This window comes from Ananas comosus, linkage group 6, assembly GCF_001540865.1.
Source record: "Ananas comosus cultivar F153 linkage group 6, ASM154086v1, whole genome shotgun sequence".
NCBI classification, from domain to species: domain Eukaryota; kingdom Viridiplantae; phylum Streptophyta; class Magnoliopsida; order Poales; family Bromeliaceae; genus Ananas; species Ananas comosus.
This window is the reverse complement of record NC_033626.1, coordinates 14,454,594-14,468,513: the sequence shown is the minus strand read 5'-3', so window position 1 is coordinate 14,468,513 and position 13,920 is coordinate 14,454,594. Positions and strand designations below refer to the sequence as shown.

Sequence of the window (13,920 nt, the reverse complement as noted above, 5' to 3'; positions counted from 1 at the left end):
TAATGAGTACTTAATTTCTGTCGATCAACCCTGGTTAATTAAATGGTGTGTGCGGATAACCGAGGAAGTTAATAAGAACTGTGAAGAGAGATAACCCTGCTAATAAGAACTGTGAAAAGAGATAACTGCAGGGCTGTACAAGAAAAGGAATTACCTCTAATCGCTGACAAAAAAGATGTTGAGGGAGAGATTACAAGCTAACAAATCAGGCGAAAAGCAGGGAGGACAGCAAATGATAGAGACATGAAATTTATATTTATTTATATCAGACACTAAGCTTTTAGCTAGATGAGTTTATTTCGTGTTGATTCAGTATTTATATCTAAGGATAAAATTGTGTTCCCCACAGGGGTACGAAATTTACGGAGCAATTTTTTCTTTTGTTACTATCGAGAAAACACTTGATAAANTATATATATATATAGTTGGACTGGGCTATTATTAATAGTAAAATTCTATTGTTGCTACCAATTTTTTAGCCTTTGGATTAACTCTTTTCATCATTTCTAATCATTGGATTAAATATTATAACCCAGTAGGGACCACTCAATCCTAGGGAAACCACTCTAACTGACTAATATCATCCTAACCCTACAATTTTCTATCCTAAGATTAAAAATTTGATAGCAAAAAGAGAATTTTATTATTAATAGTATTCCAGTCTAATTCTATATATATATTAGTTGGCTCGAGTGTTTCTAGTCGTGCATATGTGTGGATATATATATACAGGGAAGATGACCCCGAGAAAATATACAGATGTAAAAATTACTGAGTAAGTTTTTATGCGTATATCAATAGACCAGAAAAAGCATGTTGCAAGAAGAATGTAATAGAATGTTAAAGGGAATTGCTTTTACTGGAATCCACGAGTAAACAAACTATAGTAAGAAAATCGACAGCAAGAACTGAAACGTCAGAAAAGCTGCTTTTCTCGAGAACGACGAGAGATCTTATGGTCATTTTATGCTGAAGCTGTCACACTAATTCACCTAATACAAAATTGACGAGCCTCGGACGTGCTTAATTAATAGATAACTTTACAAAAGATCACAAAGCGAGTATTGTGGCTACTAGTAATTTAATTAGCTTTTGTCGAGCCATATACACTAACACTAACCTTCCCAGCTGGTAGATTTTAGCTTTGAAAATTATCATTTATGCTGGTGATGATGGAAGCAGATAGGTTTATCTGATTACCGTATCATTTGAATATATAAGAAGAATTGGATGAGTTCGAGGAAAAGAAACTCTATAACATTACCCGTAGCGACTAAATCTAGTAAGAAAAGTATAGTCCACCAGAAAAAAAAAAGAAGAGACATTATGCATGTCCCATCATTGGTCAATGGATAGAATATTTTATATATTTTCCCAGAAAATCTATTATCTGCAACAAGTAATTGTTCCCACAACAAACTTTATATCGATAACTATTACACTGAATGCTACTGCAAGGCTTCTTAATAATTGAATCTGCACATACACTAATACAGAAGCTCAAGCAAAAATATTTTCCACCGTGCTCAGCAACAATAGAATTTAGTTCCATATACAGAAAAGGCCACTATAGTGTGTCTAATATGCATGATACCATACTCAGCAAGGCTAAAGTAAACGAGGTAGATTGCATATTTGCTTTCTCTCTCCCAAAAACAAAATGCATAATACCGTTGTAATTGTTAAATAATATAAAACAACCATGGTTCTTTGAAACTTTAAACTAGTAAAGAGCAGTATAAACAATATTTGTTTACAATCCTATTCCTTATGTCTAAGTTTGAGACTTTTTTAACAAATTCAAGATATGAAACTTTATTAAATAAAAAGATAGTAAATGTCGAAAGGAGCATGGCAGGGACTCGACCCTAATGATCTAATACCATGTTAAATTATATAAAATAGCTGCTATTCTCCAAATGCTAAAGCTATTAGAGAACGATATTTTTAATATTAATATTCAATAGTAATAAGGATTGAAATTCAGTAAATAACTCAACTAAGTTGCATTTTGTCAAGTATTAATTCTTCCTTTCCAACACATAGTCACCCAAAAAAAAGACACTAAACAAAAATACATCTAAAAGTTCTAAACCACAAATGTTTACGGAATGAAAAAGGCGACTTAGTCTGTTTGATTAATATGAAGTCCGTCAAACTATATTTTGCATGCATGCATGCATGCACACACAAAGTTTACATGAAGGGAAACCCAATTGTCACTAATACTTTTCTTCATTAATGTCCATTTGACCAGTAATTAAATGCTAGGGCCGGTAGATTAGCGGAGCACATATTGAGTAGATCAACAATATGCTGTATACATTATTTATTGAAGAATACACTTACTTTGAGATAGCAATAAACAATTGAATGAGCTATATATATGTATATATAAAACATAGAATATATATTACGCTACAGCTCCAGAGGGAGGGAGGGAGAGATGTGGTAACCTTTCTGGTATTTCCATCTTTGCTTCTTTTTTGGCTTATCACAGTTATGGGTCCAACTTCAAAGGCTATAGGTTCAGAGTAACAACAATCATGTTGTTTTAGATTATATTAGCGAAGTGTATATATATATGTCCTTTTTTTTTCTTCTACTAGGGGACTTAAGGTAATGAAGCCCTCTTTCTAGAATTGTACTTGGAGAAGGAAAAGAAGCAGATGTCGAGAATCTTACAGTCTGGTGCTAAATATCTTATGGTCAGTTCCTTCCATATCCCATAAATGACAACATAACTGCTCCTTTCTTTTGATTTAACCTCTTCTGCGCTGATGTATTTCTCTGTTCGATAAACAGCAAGTTGACTGGACCAGTCAGAGCTAAAGCTTCAGTTACATGCTACATATATATTTATAGTTATTGTTTTTTTTACTCTCTTCTTTTTACATCATCATCTTCTCATCAAAGCTAGGGTTTTGGGGCCTCTAGGTAGGGAGTGGGGACTACAGCAGCAGGCTTTTGAGTTACCCACCTGCCGAAAAACTGGTACTTCTCTCTGGGTTTACATGCATATAGCAGAATTTGAAGCCCACCAGAATATATATAGATATATATATATATATATACACACATATACAAGCAAAAAGAAACCAAACCCATTTCACATGCAAAAGGAATATAGGGGTTTGAATGCTAATATAATTTTCAAAAAAAAAAGAAGAGAAAAGGATAGCAACTCAAATGCCAAAAGATAAGAAGCAGCAGCAAGCAACATTGTGGCCCAGTCAGATGTTAAAGATAATTTAATTGTATCCATAAATAAAATCTAATAGCCTAAACAGAAAAAGTACAAGTACAAAGGAGAAAAGGCCTTAAGATGTGAGAATCAGAACCATTTTCTACATGCAGATCTACATAGTACATCATTACATGACAAAGCAAATCAAGAGAAGCAAACCTGAAATTATCCATCTGTGTAGGCACGAAACGTTGAATCTACTACTAGTGACCTCCTGTGAGCCTGTTAGTCCGACTCTTCCAGCTATATATGTAGGCTCTCTCTCTCTCTCTCTCTCTCTCTCTCTCTCTCTCTCTGTGTATTAGTGCTCCTTCTTCTTGATCCCTTCCTCTTCAATTCTTAATCACTTGTACCTCACCATAAACAACTAGAAATAATTACTCTCTCACACTTCAAAATCCTGAGTAACTTGTAAGTTGAAAGCACCAAATCCAAAAGCTCCAGCTCTTCCATGCAAAATGAAAGATATCATAATCTGGATTCCTCAAACTTTTTTAAATTGGTAGCTGAAGATAGATATCACCAAATCGCTGCATTTTCTCCCAAGTTGAAACAAAAGATAACCGATGAGCAACATCTTCTTCCTCAATCTCCTCCTCTTCCTCTCTCTCTCTCTCTCTCTCTCTTTTTAATTGTAGAAAACAAAAGCTTCATAAACAAGATGTAATTTAAGGTCGGAATCAAAATGGTGGCCTAACACCGCCGCCGCCAGCCCAACCGCCGAAAGCGTCCCCGCCAGGGAACTGAAAGCTGCCAACATTGGGGCCCAAATTGTAGAAAGAGACGCCGGCGGCGGCTCCNCTTCACCGCCCGTGACCCCCGACGACTGGGATGCAGCCGGCTGCTGGCCCTGCCCCGGGGGCGCGGGCGGTGGGGCCGCAGCCCCGGGCGGCACGGCTTCGTCCTCGTCCCCGGCGCCCTCGAGCGGAAGTCGCTCGTAGACGGCATTAGCGAAGGACGCCGCCATGAGCACAACCGGCCCCGCGGCCATGAGCGGGCCCACCACGCTGCCCCCGACCACCTGCCCCTGCCCGCCGGCCAGGAACACCGTCAGCCCACTGGCCCCGGGCGGCGCCGGCGGAGGAAGCACCGTCCCCGTCAGCGACAGGATCTCGAACCTCCCCCTCAGCGTCGCCACCACGCTCCCGGGGGGGGACGCCCCGGGCTGCCGCAGCGCCACGTTCGCCACGGCGCCGCCCCCGCTCAGCACGCACACGCCGCGGCCCCGCCGACGAGCGTACTCCGACACGCACTCCACCACGTCCGCCCCCGCCGACACCTCCAGCACGTGCGAGCGCAGCGCGTTGGGGCTGTCGCGGGTGACGATGATGGGTGGCTTCGGCTTGTTCTTCGACCCCGGAGGGCGACCGCGGGGGCGTCGGCTGTGGCCGCCCGAGCTGCTCCCGCCGCCGCCGCCGCCGCCCCCCGCAGCGGCAGAGGTGGAGGGCTGGTCCCCGCCGGCGCCGTCGTTGGAGGAGGGGGAAGGGTTGGTGGGGCTCCCCTCGGGGGAGGGCTTGGATAGCTCTCCTGCAGTCGGCATGTGGAGCGACGACAGCTGCGGCGGCTGAAGCACTTGCGCCTGCGCCTGCGCCGCCCCTTGAGATTGGGATGGAGGCGGCGAGCGGAAGAGGTGCTGGAAGTAGCGAGAGGAGTCTCCACCGCCGCCTCCCCCTCCGCCTCCTCCGCCTCCGCCTCCGCCTCCGCCTCCGGGTTCCATTCCGGCCATCCCGGGAACATCTACTCGCTCCCACCACTTGCTTGCCAGCTTCTCCGCTTGGTCTACTTCCTCTTGCGTTGGGTTTATAACAGGAAGAAAAACGACCTCTTAGAGCTCGATTCAACCACCCAATCAATATATAGCCTTTTATTTATCTTCCAAATTTCCTCCCCCTCCCCTTTTTTTTGTCCTTTCCCTTTTCTCTTCTGGAATTATCAGCAGCTTCCTTCTTTTCGCCGTCCGGCACCCTTGGGAGTCCTCTTATATCTAACTAGCTACGACTTCGATCGATGATAGGGTTTCCCTTTCGGCTAAACCAATTGGAGTGGTACTCGGAGTATGAGATATCAGTAGGACACAATTAATGCTATCCTTACATAAATCTCCACCACGTTTCTACCATCTCTACTCAATCACGACCCACCCCCAAATACAAAGAAAGGAAAAAAAAAAAAAAAATTAAAGAAATTTCTTCCAACGAGAAGCAGCGCTCTCTTTCTCTCTCTCTCTCTCTCTCTCTCTCAAGTCTCAACCCTACACAAAGCCCGTCATCAAAACCCAACCTTTCTTTTCTTTTTTCCCTTTTTTTTTTCTTTTTCCTAAAAATAGATGTCTTGCCCAGTGAAAGAATCCAATTTGGCGACGAGCATACCACGCAAAAAAGGACAGGGAACAAAGCAATACTACTCCTTTACTCTTCTCCTCGAAGGAGAAGGAGAAGGAGAAGGAGAAGGAGAAGAAGATGATGATGAAGGCCCCATCCGGATATTTGATAAAAAGGGGGAGCAAAGGCGAGGGCAATCAAATAGGGAGCTCTTCAGATACAAGCAAAGATAGATGAGGCCCCTTTCTTTCTTTCTTTCTTTCTTTCACCAATCCTTTATCCTGATGAGAGAGAGAGAGAGAGAGAGGGTGTGTGTGTGGTGTTTTTATTACAGCAGGTGCAGGTGCAGGTGCAGGAGCAGGAGCGGGAGCAGGATGGAGTGGGGGGCTTCTGAGTTTTGTGAAGAGTGCGAAGGGAGGAGGAGGAGGAGGAGGAGGAAACAGATGGTGGAAAGCGTGCACAGGGAGTATTAAAAGCAGATGCAATTGTCATATGGGAAGACAAAAGAAAGAAAACAATAAAGAATGGGCATTCTACTGTATGTGTGTGTGTATGTTCCTGTATGCAAGAATGCAGTGAAGCTACATAAAATAATGAAGTCTAAATGTGACTTTTATATTAATTGTGCAGAAACCCTACGTGAATAAAACTCTATATAAATATTGGGCTAAGAGCTATCACTTAATGTGATTGGTGAATATATATATATAAATGAGATCTGAAATGTAAGTTGTTGCCATTATTTTATATTTTATTTCGTACAGATCGATAATATTTTATGAGACAAAAATACACACACACATATATATATATAGAGTTGGACTGGGCTACTATTAGTAGCAAAATTCCATTATTGCTACCAGTTTTTTAGCCTTTGGATCAACTCTTTTCATTATTTCTAACCATTAGATTAAATACTATAACCCAGTGAGGACCACTCAACCCTAGGAGGACCACTCAACTCTAACCGACTAATATCATCCTGACCCTACAATTTTTCATCCAAGGGTTAAAAACTTGATAGCAAAAAGAGCGTTTTACTATTAATAGTATTCCAACCTAATTCTATATATATATATATATATATATATAGAGTTGGACTGGGCTACTATTATTTGCAAAATCCTATTGTTGCTACCAGTTTTTTAACCTTTAGATCAACTCTTTTCATCATTTCTAACCATTGGATTAAATACTGTAACCCAGTGGGGACCACTCAACCCTAGGGAGACCACTCAACTCTAACTGACTAATATCATCCCAACCCTACAATTTTTCATCCAAGGGTTAAAAACTTGATAGCAAAAAGAAAATTTTACTATTAATAGTATTCCAGTCTAATTCTATATATATATATATATATATATATATATATATATATATATATATAAAGAGATACTACTCATTTTAACTCAGAGTCTAATTAATTAAAGTTTATTTTTTTTTGTAATTGAGTTAAATAAGAATTAGAGTAATATTTTATCTTAATGTAAGTTAGATAAATTTTATCTTTAAAACGGTTAAATTATTTGGGTAAAATTCTACTTTGCACGCTATAAATGAAATGGCTAGGACACTGTAGATACATGAAGCCTATTGTGCCTGCAGTTTTTAGTGCTGCATAGAGCACAGGTTGTGCTACTTAGTTTCTTTAATAAAAGATGTTTTAGTTTGTTTTCACCAAAATATTTTAGATTATTTAGTTTTATATTTTCTCTCTTGTTTTGTATTTTTTTTCTTTTGTGTGTGAAATATCTATACATCATAACAAGTATTTATATAAAACGTGATTTGTTGAATATACTTCATAAGAACAAATAGTAGGTAATAATAATCAGTAAGTATTATAAGTGATTCGGGCGAGCCTTGGCCCTTTGGAGTTTGGATATGCAGCTACGTGGTTATGCGATTATCAAACTGCCAGCTGTTGAACTCCGAAGTGGGTTCGTATGTGTTTATTGACATCATAACAAGTTGGAATAGGCTATTAGTTGGTCAGTGAAATTGGATAATTTAACAAATAGTAACACTGTGGTAGAATTGATGCTCACTTGAACAAGTAGGTCTATTTCAGTTTTCACACATTATGTTGTAGCGACATAATTAATAGTGGCATCATATTGATTATTGTTTATCTATTTTTTCGTTCATTAGCTCCTTCAATTTTTTGCCGTTGATGTTTCAATTTGACACCGTAGGAAGGCGCTCCTCTCCGTGATCATACGTCTATTATTTGTTATTTTTATTTTAGAGTCTTTTTTTTTTACAGGATATCGAGGCAAGGTATTGTGCAATAACTAGCTTCCCGCCGGCCTCTTCTGTTGCTATGTACTTAAGAGGTATAATCCTATATATTTGGAAAATACATATCATATAAGAGCTAGACATGTGTAATTTTATTTTGGGAAGTACTCGGCGAGATGTCATAGAAATTGTATACATGCATTTTGTCATACAAAATGCAATAGAGAACTTATTTTATTGCTTTTAATATCCCAACTCATATATTCATATATATATATATATAGTCCGGCTACTATGCTATCGGTAGCACGGAGCGCTCCGTGCTACCAAGTTGTTTTCGATGATGCGGCTTCCAAATTGACGATCGGCTCCGTTAGACTTGATCTACACTATTGAAAGTATTTGGAAACTAAATTTCAAATTTTTTCGATATCATTTGACTAGTGATCAAAAGATCTCAAAATTGACAATTTTAATGGCCGGATTGTGGTGTATTTGTGAGTTTAACGGTGTAAAACAATTCAAATGCGATGAAAATTTTATAGAAAATTCTTTTCACTATTTAGAGTAAGATCAGTATATCTGATCTAGAATTTAAATCTTTTATCATCATTTTTTATGAGATTTTTATTTTCAGCCGTTCAATTTTAGACTACTTGTTTGATAGGTAAATGATATCGAAAAATTATGAAATTTAGTTTCTAAATACTTTCAATAGTGTAGATCAACTCTAACGGAGCCGATCGTCGATTTGGAAGCCACATCATCGAAAAAACTTGGTAGCACGGAGCGCTCCGTGCTACGATAGTATAGTAGCCTAGCTCTATATTATATATTATATATATATATATGAAGAGAGGAGAGAGAGAGAGAGAGAGAGAGAGAGAGAGAGAGGAGAGAGAGAGAGAGAGAGAGAGAGAGAGAGTCCGGTATTATATTGTCGATCGTATTAAATTTTTATACTATCAAATTTTCTGTTATTAGATATATCCTTTGATCATTTCTATCCGTTAGATTATACTATTTAACTAATCACTCACTAAATTTAGGAGACTACTATCATTCTAATTGCATATTCTTTTATTCAACGTCGAGAACTCGATAGCATCAAGAATTTGATATATCTATTAATTATATATATATATATATATATATATATATATATATATATATATATATAATTTGAACATATTATTTGTTGTACCGAATATCTAACAATATTTTTATTGCTCAAAGATGTAAGTGGAGAGGGTAAGAAAAATACAATAATGTTATCCCTTTTCTTACAAATTGGGGTTTTGTGGGGTTTGTGGTCCTTTTGGCCAATCATGTGGGCAGTTCGTTTATCCTCTCGTTTCTGTGGTCTGTATGACCTTATTTTGGCATATACTGGAGGGGGAATAAAAATTAAATTATCTGTGTAACATGGGTCAATTATTATATAACGTGCCACATTGTTAATCTTAGGTTAAAATTCTTTTATTAACTTCAAAATTATAAAAGATATTGTTAATTGGTTTCGGAGTGAGCTTCATATAGAATTCTTTCTCCCTACTGCCACGCATGCAAATCCGGAAGTGAAGAGAATTTAAACAGCCATTTTCATTTGGATTAATTCCTTTTTAATTAGCTTTTACACTTCTCCAAAAAGGGTGGCTTTGTTTGTTTGAGTGCCTTCTTTTTCTATTCAGAAATAATATTTTTCTTTTCAATGTATTTTCTATTTGGGAAGCTCTCCAAATATTTAAACTTCCCGTGAATCCCCTGAAATATTTGTGGTTACTTACTATGGCAAAAGCACTTTTGTATTAATCAATGTCTCTAGCTAGCTAATACATAGGTCTATCTATGCACAAAAAGAAAAAGAAAAAGAAAAAGATAAGTTTTGCTTTGATACCATCCAACATGAGCAAATAATTTTAAATTACACCGACCGTTTCTAAAGCAAGTGGCAAAGAACTTGGTGGTTGATACCCGAGGTCTTAAAGTTCGAATCATAGTTGATTCATATTTCCAGCTAAATTTATTTCTGAATGAAATAAATGAAGCGGATAGCGTGCTACATATCTATCTCTCAAAAAAAAGAAAAAAAAAGTTACAAATAATGATTTCGGATCAGGCACACATGTAAATTATATACAAATTTTACATAATTGAATGCATATTTACGTAATTATTAAGCATATATTCATGCATAAAAATCAACCCTCCTTCGTTTTTCAAAATCTCTAGGTTGTGTCAAGGGCCAATGGAGTAAGAACTCGTATCTTCCTGTAATAGCAAGAGTTATGACTAGCATAGTGATTTTTACCAGCAACAATCACGCCTTGAGTGATGCTTGACCATCTATTTATTGAATTTTAAGTACTGCCAAGCGAAGAAACAACTTGCGACCAGAAGTTTCCAGGAAATTAAAAGAAGGTGCTACTAAGCTGGGGCATTAATAATTGCTTGCAAACTAGAATTAAACAGGATTATAGAACTTAATAAATTCATTTTCTTTTCCGAATATCTAACCGTCATTCCCTTCTTTTATTTCTCTAATATCTTGTTTTGATTAGCAAGCTTTATATATTGAAATTAAGCCCCTCTCAGTTTAATTAACTGGACGACTAAGCAGATCGATCATGTTATACGCATTTAATAATTTTATGTATGTTTGTTTAATTGGCCTATTATGAGGATGGTACAGGTGAGGCGTTTAGTATTATTAGCTTTGCATTGACAAAAAGAAAAAAAAAAAGAAAAAAAAAAAGAAAAAAAAAACTTTGAGAAGAAACACAACGAACACTAGTCTAGATCTTGCCACAGAAAATTATTAAATGCGTATAACATGATCGATCTGCTTAGTCGTCCAGTTAATTAAACTGAGAGGGGCTTAATTTCAATATATAAAGCTTGCTAATCAAAACAAGATATTAGAGAAATAAAAGAAGGGAATGACGGTTAGATATTCGGAAAAGAAAATGAATTTATTAAGTTCTATAATCCTGTTTAATTCTAGTTTGCAAGCAATTATTAATGCCCCAGCTTAGTAGCACCTTCTTTTAATTTCCTGGAAACTTCTGGTCGCAAGTTGTTTCTTCGCTTGGCAGTACTTAAAATTCAATAAATAGATGGTCAAGCATCACTCAAGGCGTGATTGTTGCTGGTAAAAATCACTATGCTAGTCATAACTCTTGCTATTACAGGAAGATACGAGTTCTTACTCCATTGGCCCTTGACACAACCTAGAGATTTTGAAAAACGAAGAAGGGTTGATTTTTATGCATGAATATATGCTTAATAATTACGTAAATATGCATTCAATTATGTAAAATTTGTATATAATTTACATGTGTGCCTGATCCGAAATCATTATTTGTAACTTTTTTTTTCTTTTTTTTGAGAGATAGATATGTAGCACGCTATCCGCTTCATTTATTTCATTCAGAAATAAATTTAGCTGGAAATATGAATCAACTATGATTCGAACTTTAAGACCTCGGGTATCAACCACCAAGTTCTTTGCCACTTGCTNTTTTTTTTTTTTTTTTTGAGAAAACGAATATTTTTTCTTACGAACATTTTGAGGTGTAAAAGAAAATTTTTTTCTCTTCTAATATATTGCTGTAACGTTTGCCATCCAGCCATCATCTTAATCATTTTTTATCGTCATTATGAGTATTATGTTAAATTTTTTTTTTAAAAAAAAATTATATACTAAAATTTTCAACTAATAAAATAAAATAAAAAAAATTTTTACCGTATATATATATATATATATATATATTCGAATTTTTTATCCGGTCTAATCAAACAAGATAAACTTAAAAAAAAAAAAAAAGAAAAAAAGAACTTCACACAAAATTTTGATTTTTTGAAAAATAGTCTTCTACTATTTGCTAGCCAGGGGGAACAGGGAAGGGTGAGAGACAGCGGGAGCGAGAGAGAGAGAAATGGGAGCATCACGTGCGGTCAAACGGTCGAGGCGGGATGGGTGCGTTTTTCCAGCCGTACAGCTGTCAGACACGTGGTGAGCGGTGAGGGCATCGGGACTTGGTCAACCTTATCTCTGGATCCTTGGCCCGAACTCCCGGGCTTGTGTTCCCGTATCCAGCCTGGACAACACCATCCGCTGTATCCAAACAAACACCCCACACTTTCACCTACTAAGAACAGAACCCACGTGCTCTGAATAGGAATGCAATTGAGTCAGATCTAAATTTTTCTACTTCAATTTTATTGACAAATTAAAATGAGTATAATTTTTTATTTTTTTTCGGTTATTTACCGTCTCATTTGAAATAGAATGAGACTATATTTATTTGCATTTCTAATCCTAACCACTTATACTACTATATTATTGAAGAGGTCGGGAGTTCGAGCTCTACTTTTTACATGAGCAAGAAAGGCTCAGATCCCAAATTCTTAACAGACAATCTAACGATTATTGATGCAGGTCTCTGATAGGACCATAATAAATGCTATTAATCATGATTTATAAAAATAATCAAGTTTATTATCTTTAAATGATTCTAAAAATATTTAAACCTTAGTTGTAAAGTATTTTAAACATTTTAAATCGCGTTCAGGAGTTCTTTTAATGAATTTGACCTACAAACACGATGACATCTGGGCTTATGAAAGCACCGCAGGTCAACCCTGGGAATGATTTTTTTTTTTTTTTTTTNAGGCAGGGCACCCTCCATCCTTATCCCTCCATGCTTATCCCCTTCATCCTCCATTCGTATGAGAGAGAGAGGGAAAGGAAGAGCAGCAAAGAGAGGAGAGAAAAGAAAAGAGAAGAAGATGAAGAAGAAAAAGAAAAGAGGTAGGAAATTCTTGACTCTCTCCCCCTTACCCCTTTTTCCCTGCTGCTGAAAGTAGCAGCAGTAGCCCTTGCTGCTGCTGCAAACAAGAGCAACAGCAAGAGCAGCAGCAGCAGCCCTTGCTGCTGCTGTGAGCAGGAGCAGCAGCAGCTCCTTGCTGCTGCTGCGAGCAAGGCAGAAGCCAGCAGCAGCAGTGCAGCAAGCAGCAGGAGCTGCAGCAGCAGCAGCATGTGCAGCAGCCAGCAGTGGCTCAGCTGCAGCAGCAATAAATTATTGCTGCTGCAGGGGCAGCAAGAAAGAAAGAAAGAAAGGAAAGCAAGAAGGAAAAGAAAGAAAACAAGAGAGAAAGAAGGAAAGCAAGAAAGAAAAGAAAGAAAGCAAGAAAGAAAGAAAGAAAGAAAAGAATAAGAAGGAATGTAACTTGAAGTTCCTGAATTTTGTTTTTGCTTTCTTTCTTTTCCTTCTTAAGAGAAAGTGGGAGCACGAAATGCCACTCGATCGATTTTCCCATGTCGGCGTGGGCATAGGAACGTGCTCTAATTAAACAAAAACATAAACATGATTAGAGCATTCTCAAAATGGAAACCATATATTGTTGCAGTTGTATTTTATTTTTTCTATTTTGGCCAGAGGAAAAAAACTAGATTTCATGTCGAAAACGTGCAACTTGTCACTTTATATTTCAATATCAAACATAATAAAGGTTGTGAAAGCTGAAGGATATATAAAGAAAATTATTGCCATGCCATTTGACCTTTTAATGAACATCTGGGAAATAGTTTAATTTTTCTCGTCATTTCCATTATTGTCGTTGCCCCATTAAAAATGCAATTGTACCAAATAAATCTGATTTCAAATTAAACACCTGCGAAAGTTGATTCACCATACTTTAGTACTCAAACCGAGTATTTGAGATCTTGTGACCTAGAAACTCCACAACTTGCACAATTAAAATTGATGTATAGATTTTAAGAAGAAAAATAACTAAATAAAGGCAGGCTTTTCAGTTCGTGAACTGGTTGCAATAAGTTAACTTTTTTTTTAAAAAAAAATTCACTATTAAACCTCATGCTAGTCATCTACTGAATAAATAAATAAATAAATAAATAAAGCATGGCCGGTCCCTTTCTTGCATCTTCTTCGCCTAGAGCTCTATATATTTTATAGGTTGGTTGATTAATTCTACACCGATTTTTTATGCCTTTGCTGATGTGATATCACGCCAATTAATTTACCTCATAAAATTTCATTTTACATATCTTGTTTCCATGTTGACTCTCCTTCCTATTTGTTCAAA

At 37.2% G+C, this 13,920-nt stretch overlaps 1 protein-coding gene across 1 annotated transcript; it reads right to left on the bottom strand.

Annotated features, from left to right (window-relative positions):
* LOC109711712 (AT-hook motif nuclear-localized protein 25-like) lies at positions 3,237–6,241 on the bottom strand. Its single transcript, XM_020234886.1, is given in 2 exon segments — positions 3,237–4,047; positions 4,050–6,241. Coding segments are annotated over 2 exon segments (1,044 nt in total). The 5' UTR covers positions 4,974–6,241; the 3' UTR covers positions 3,237–3,927.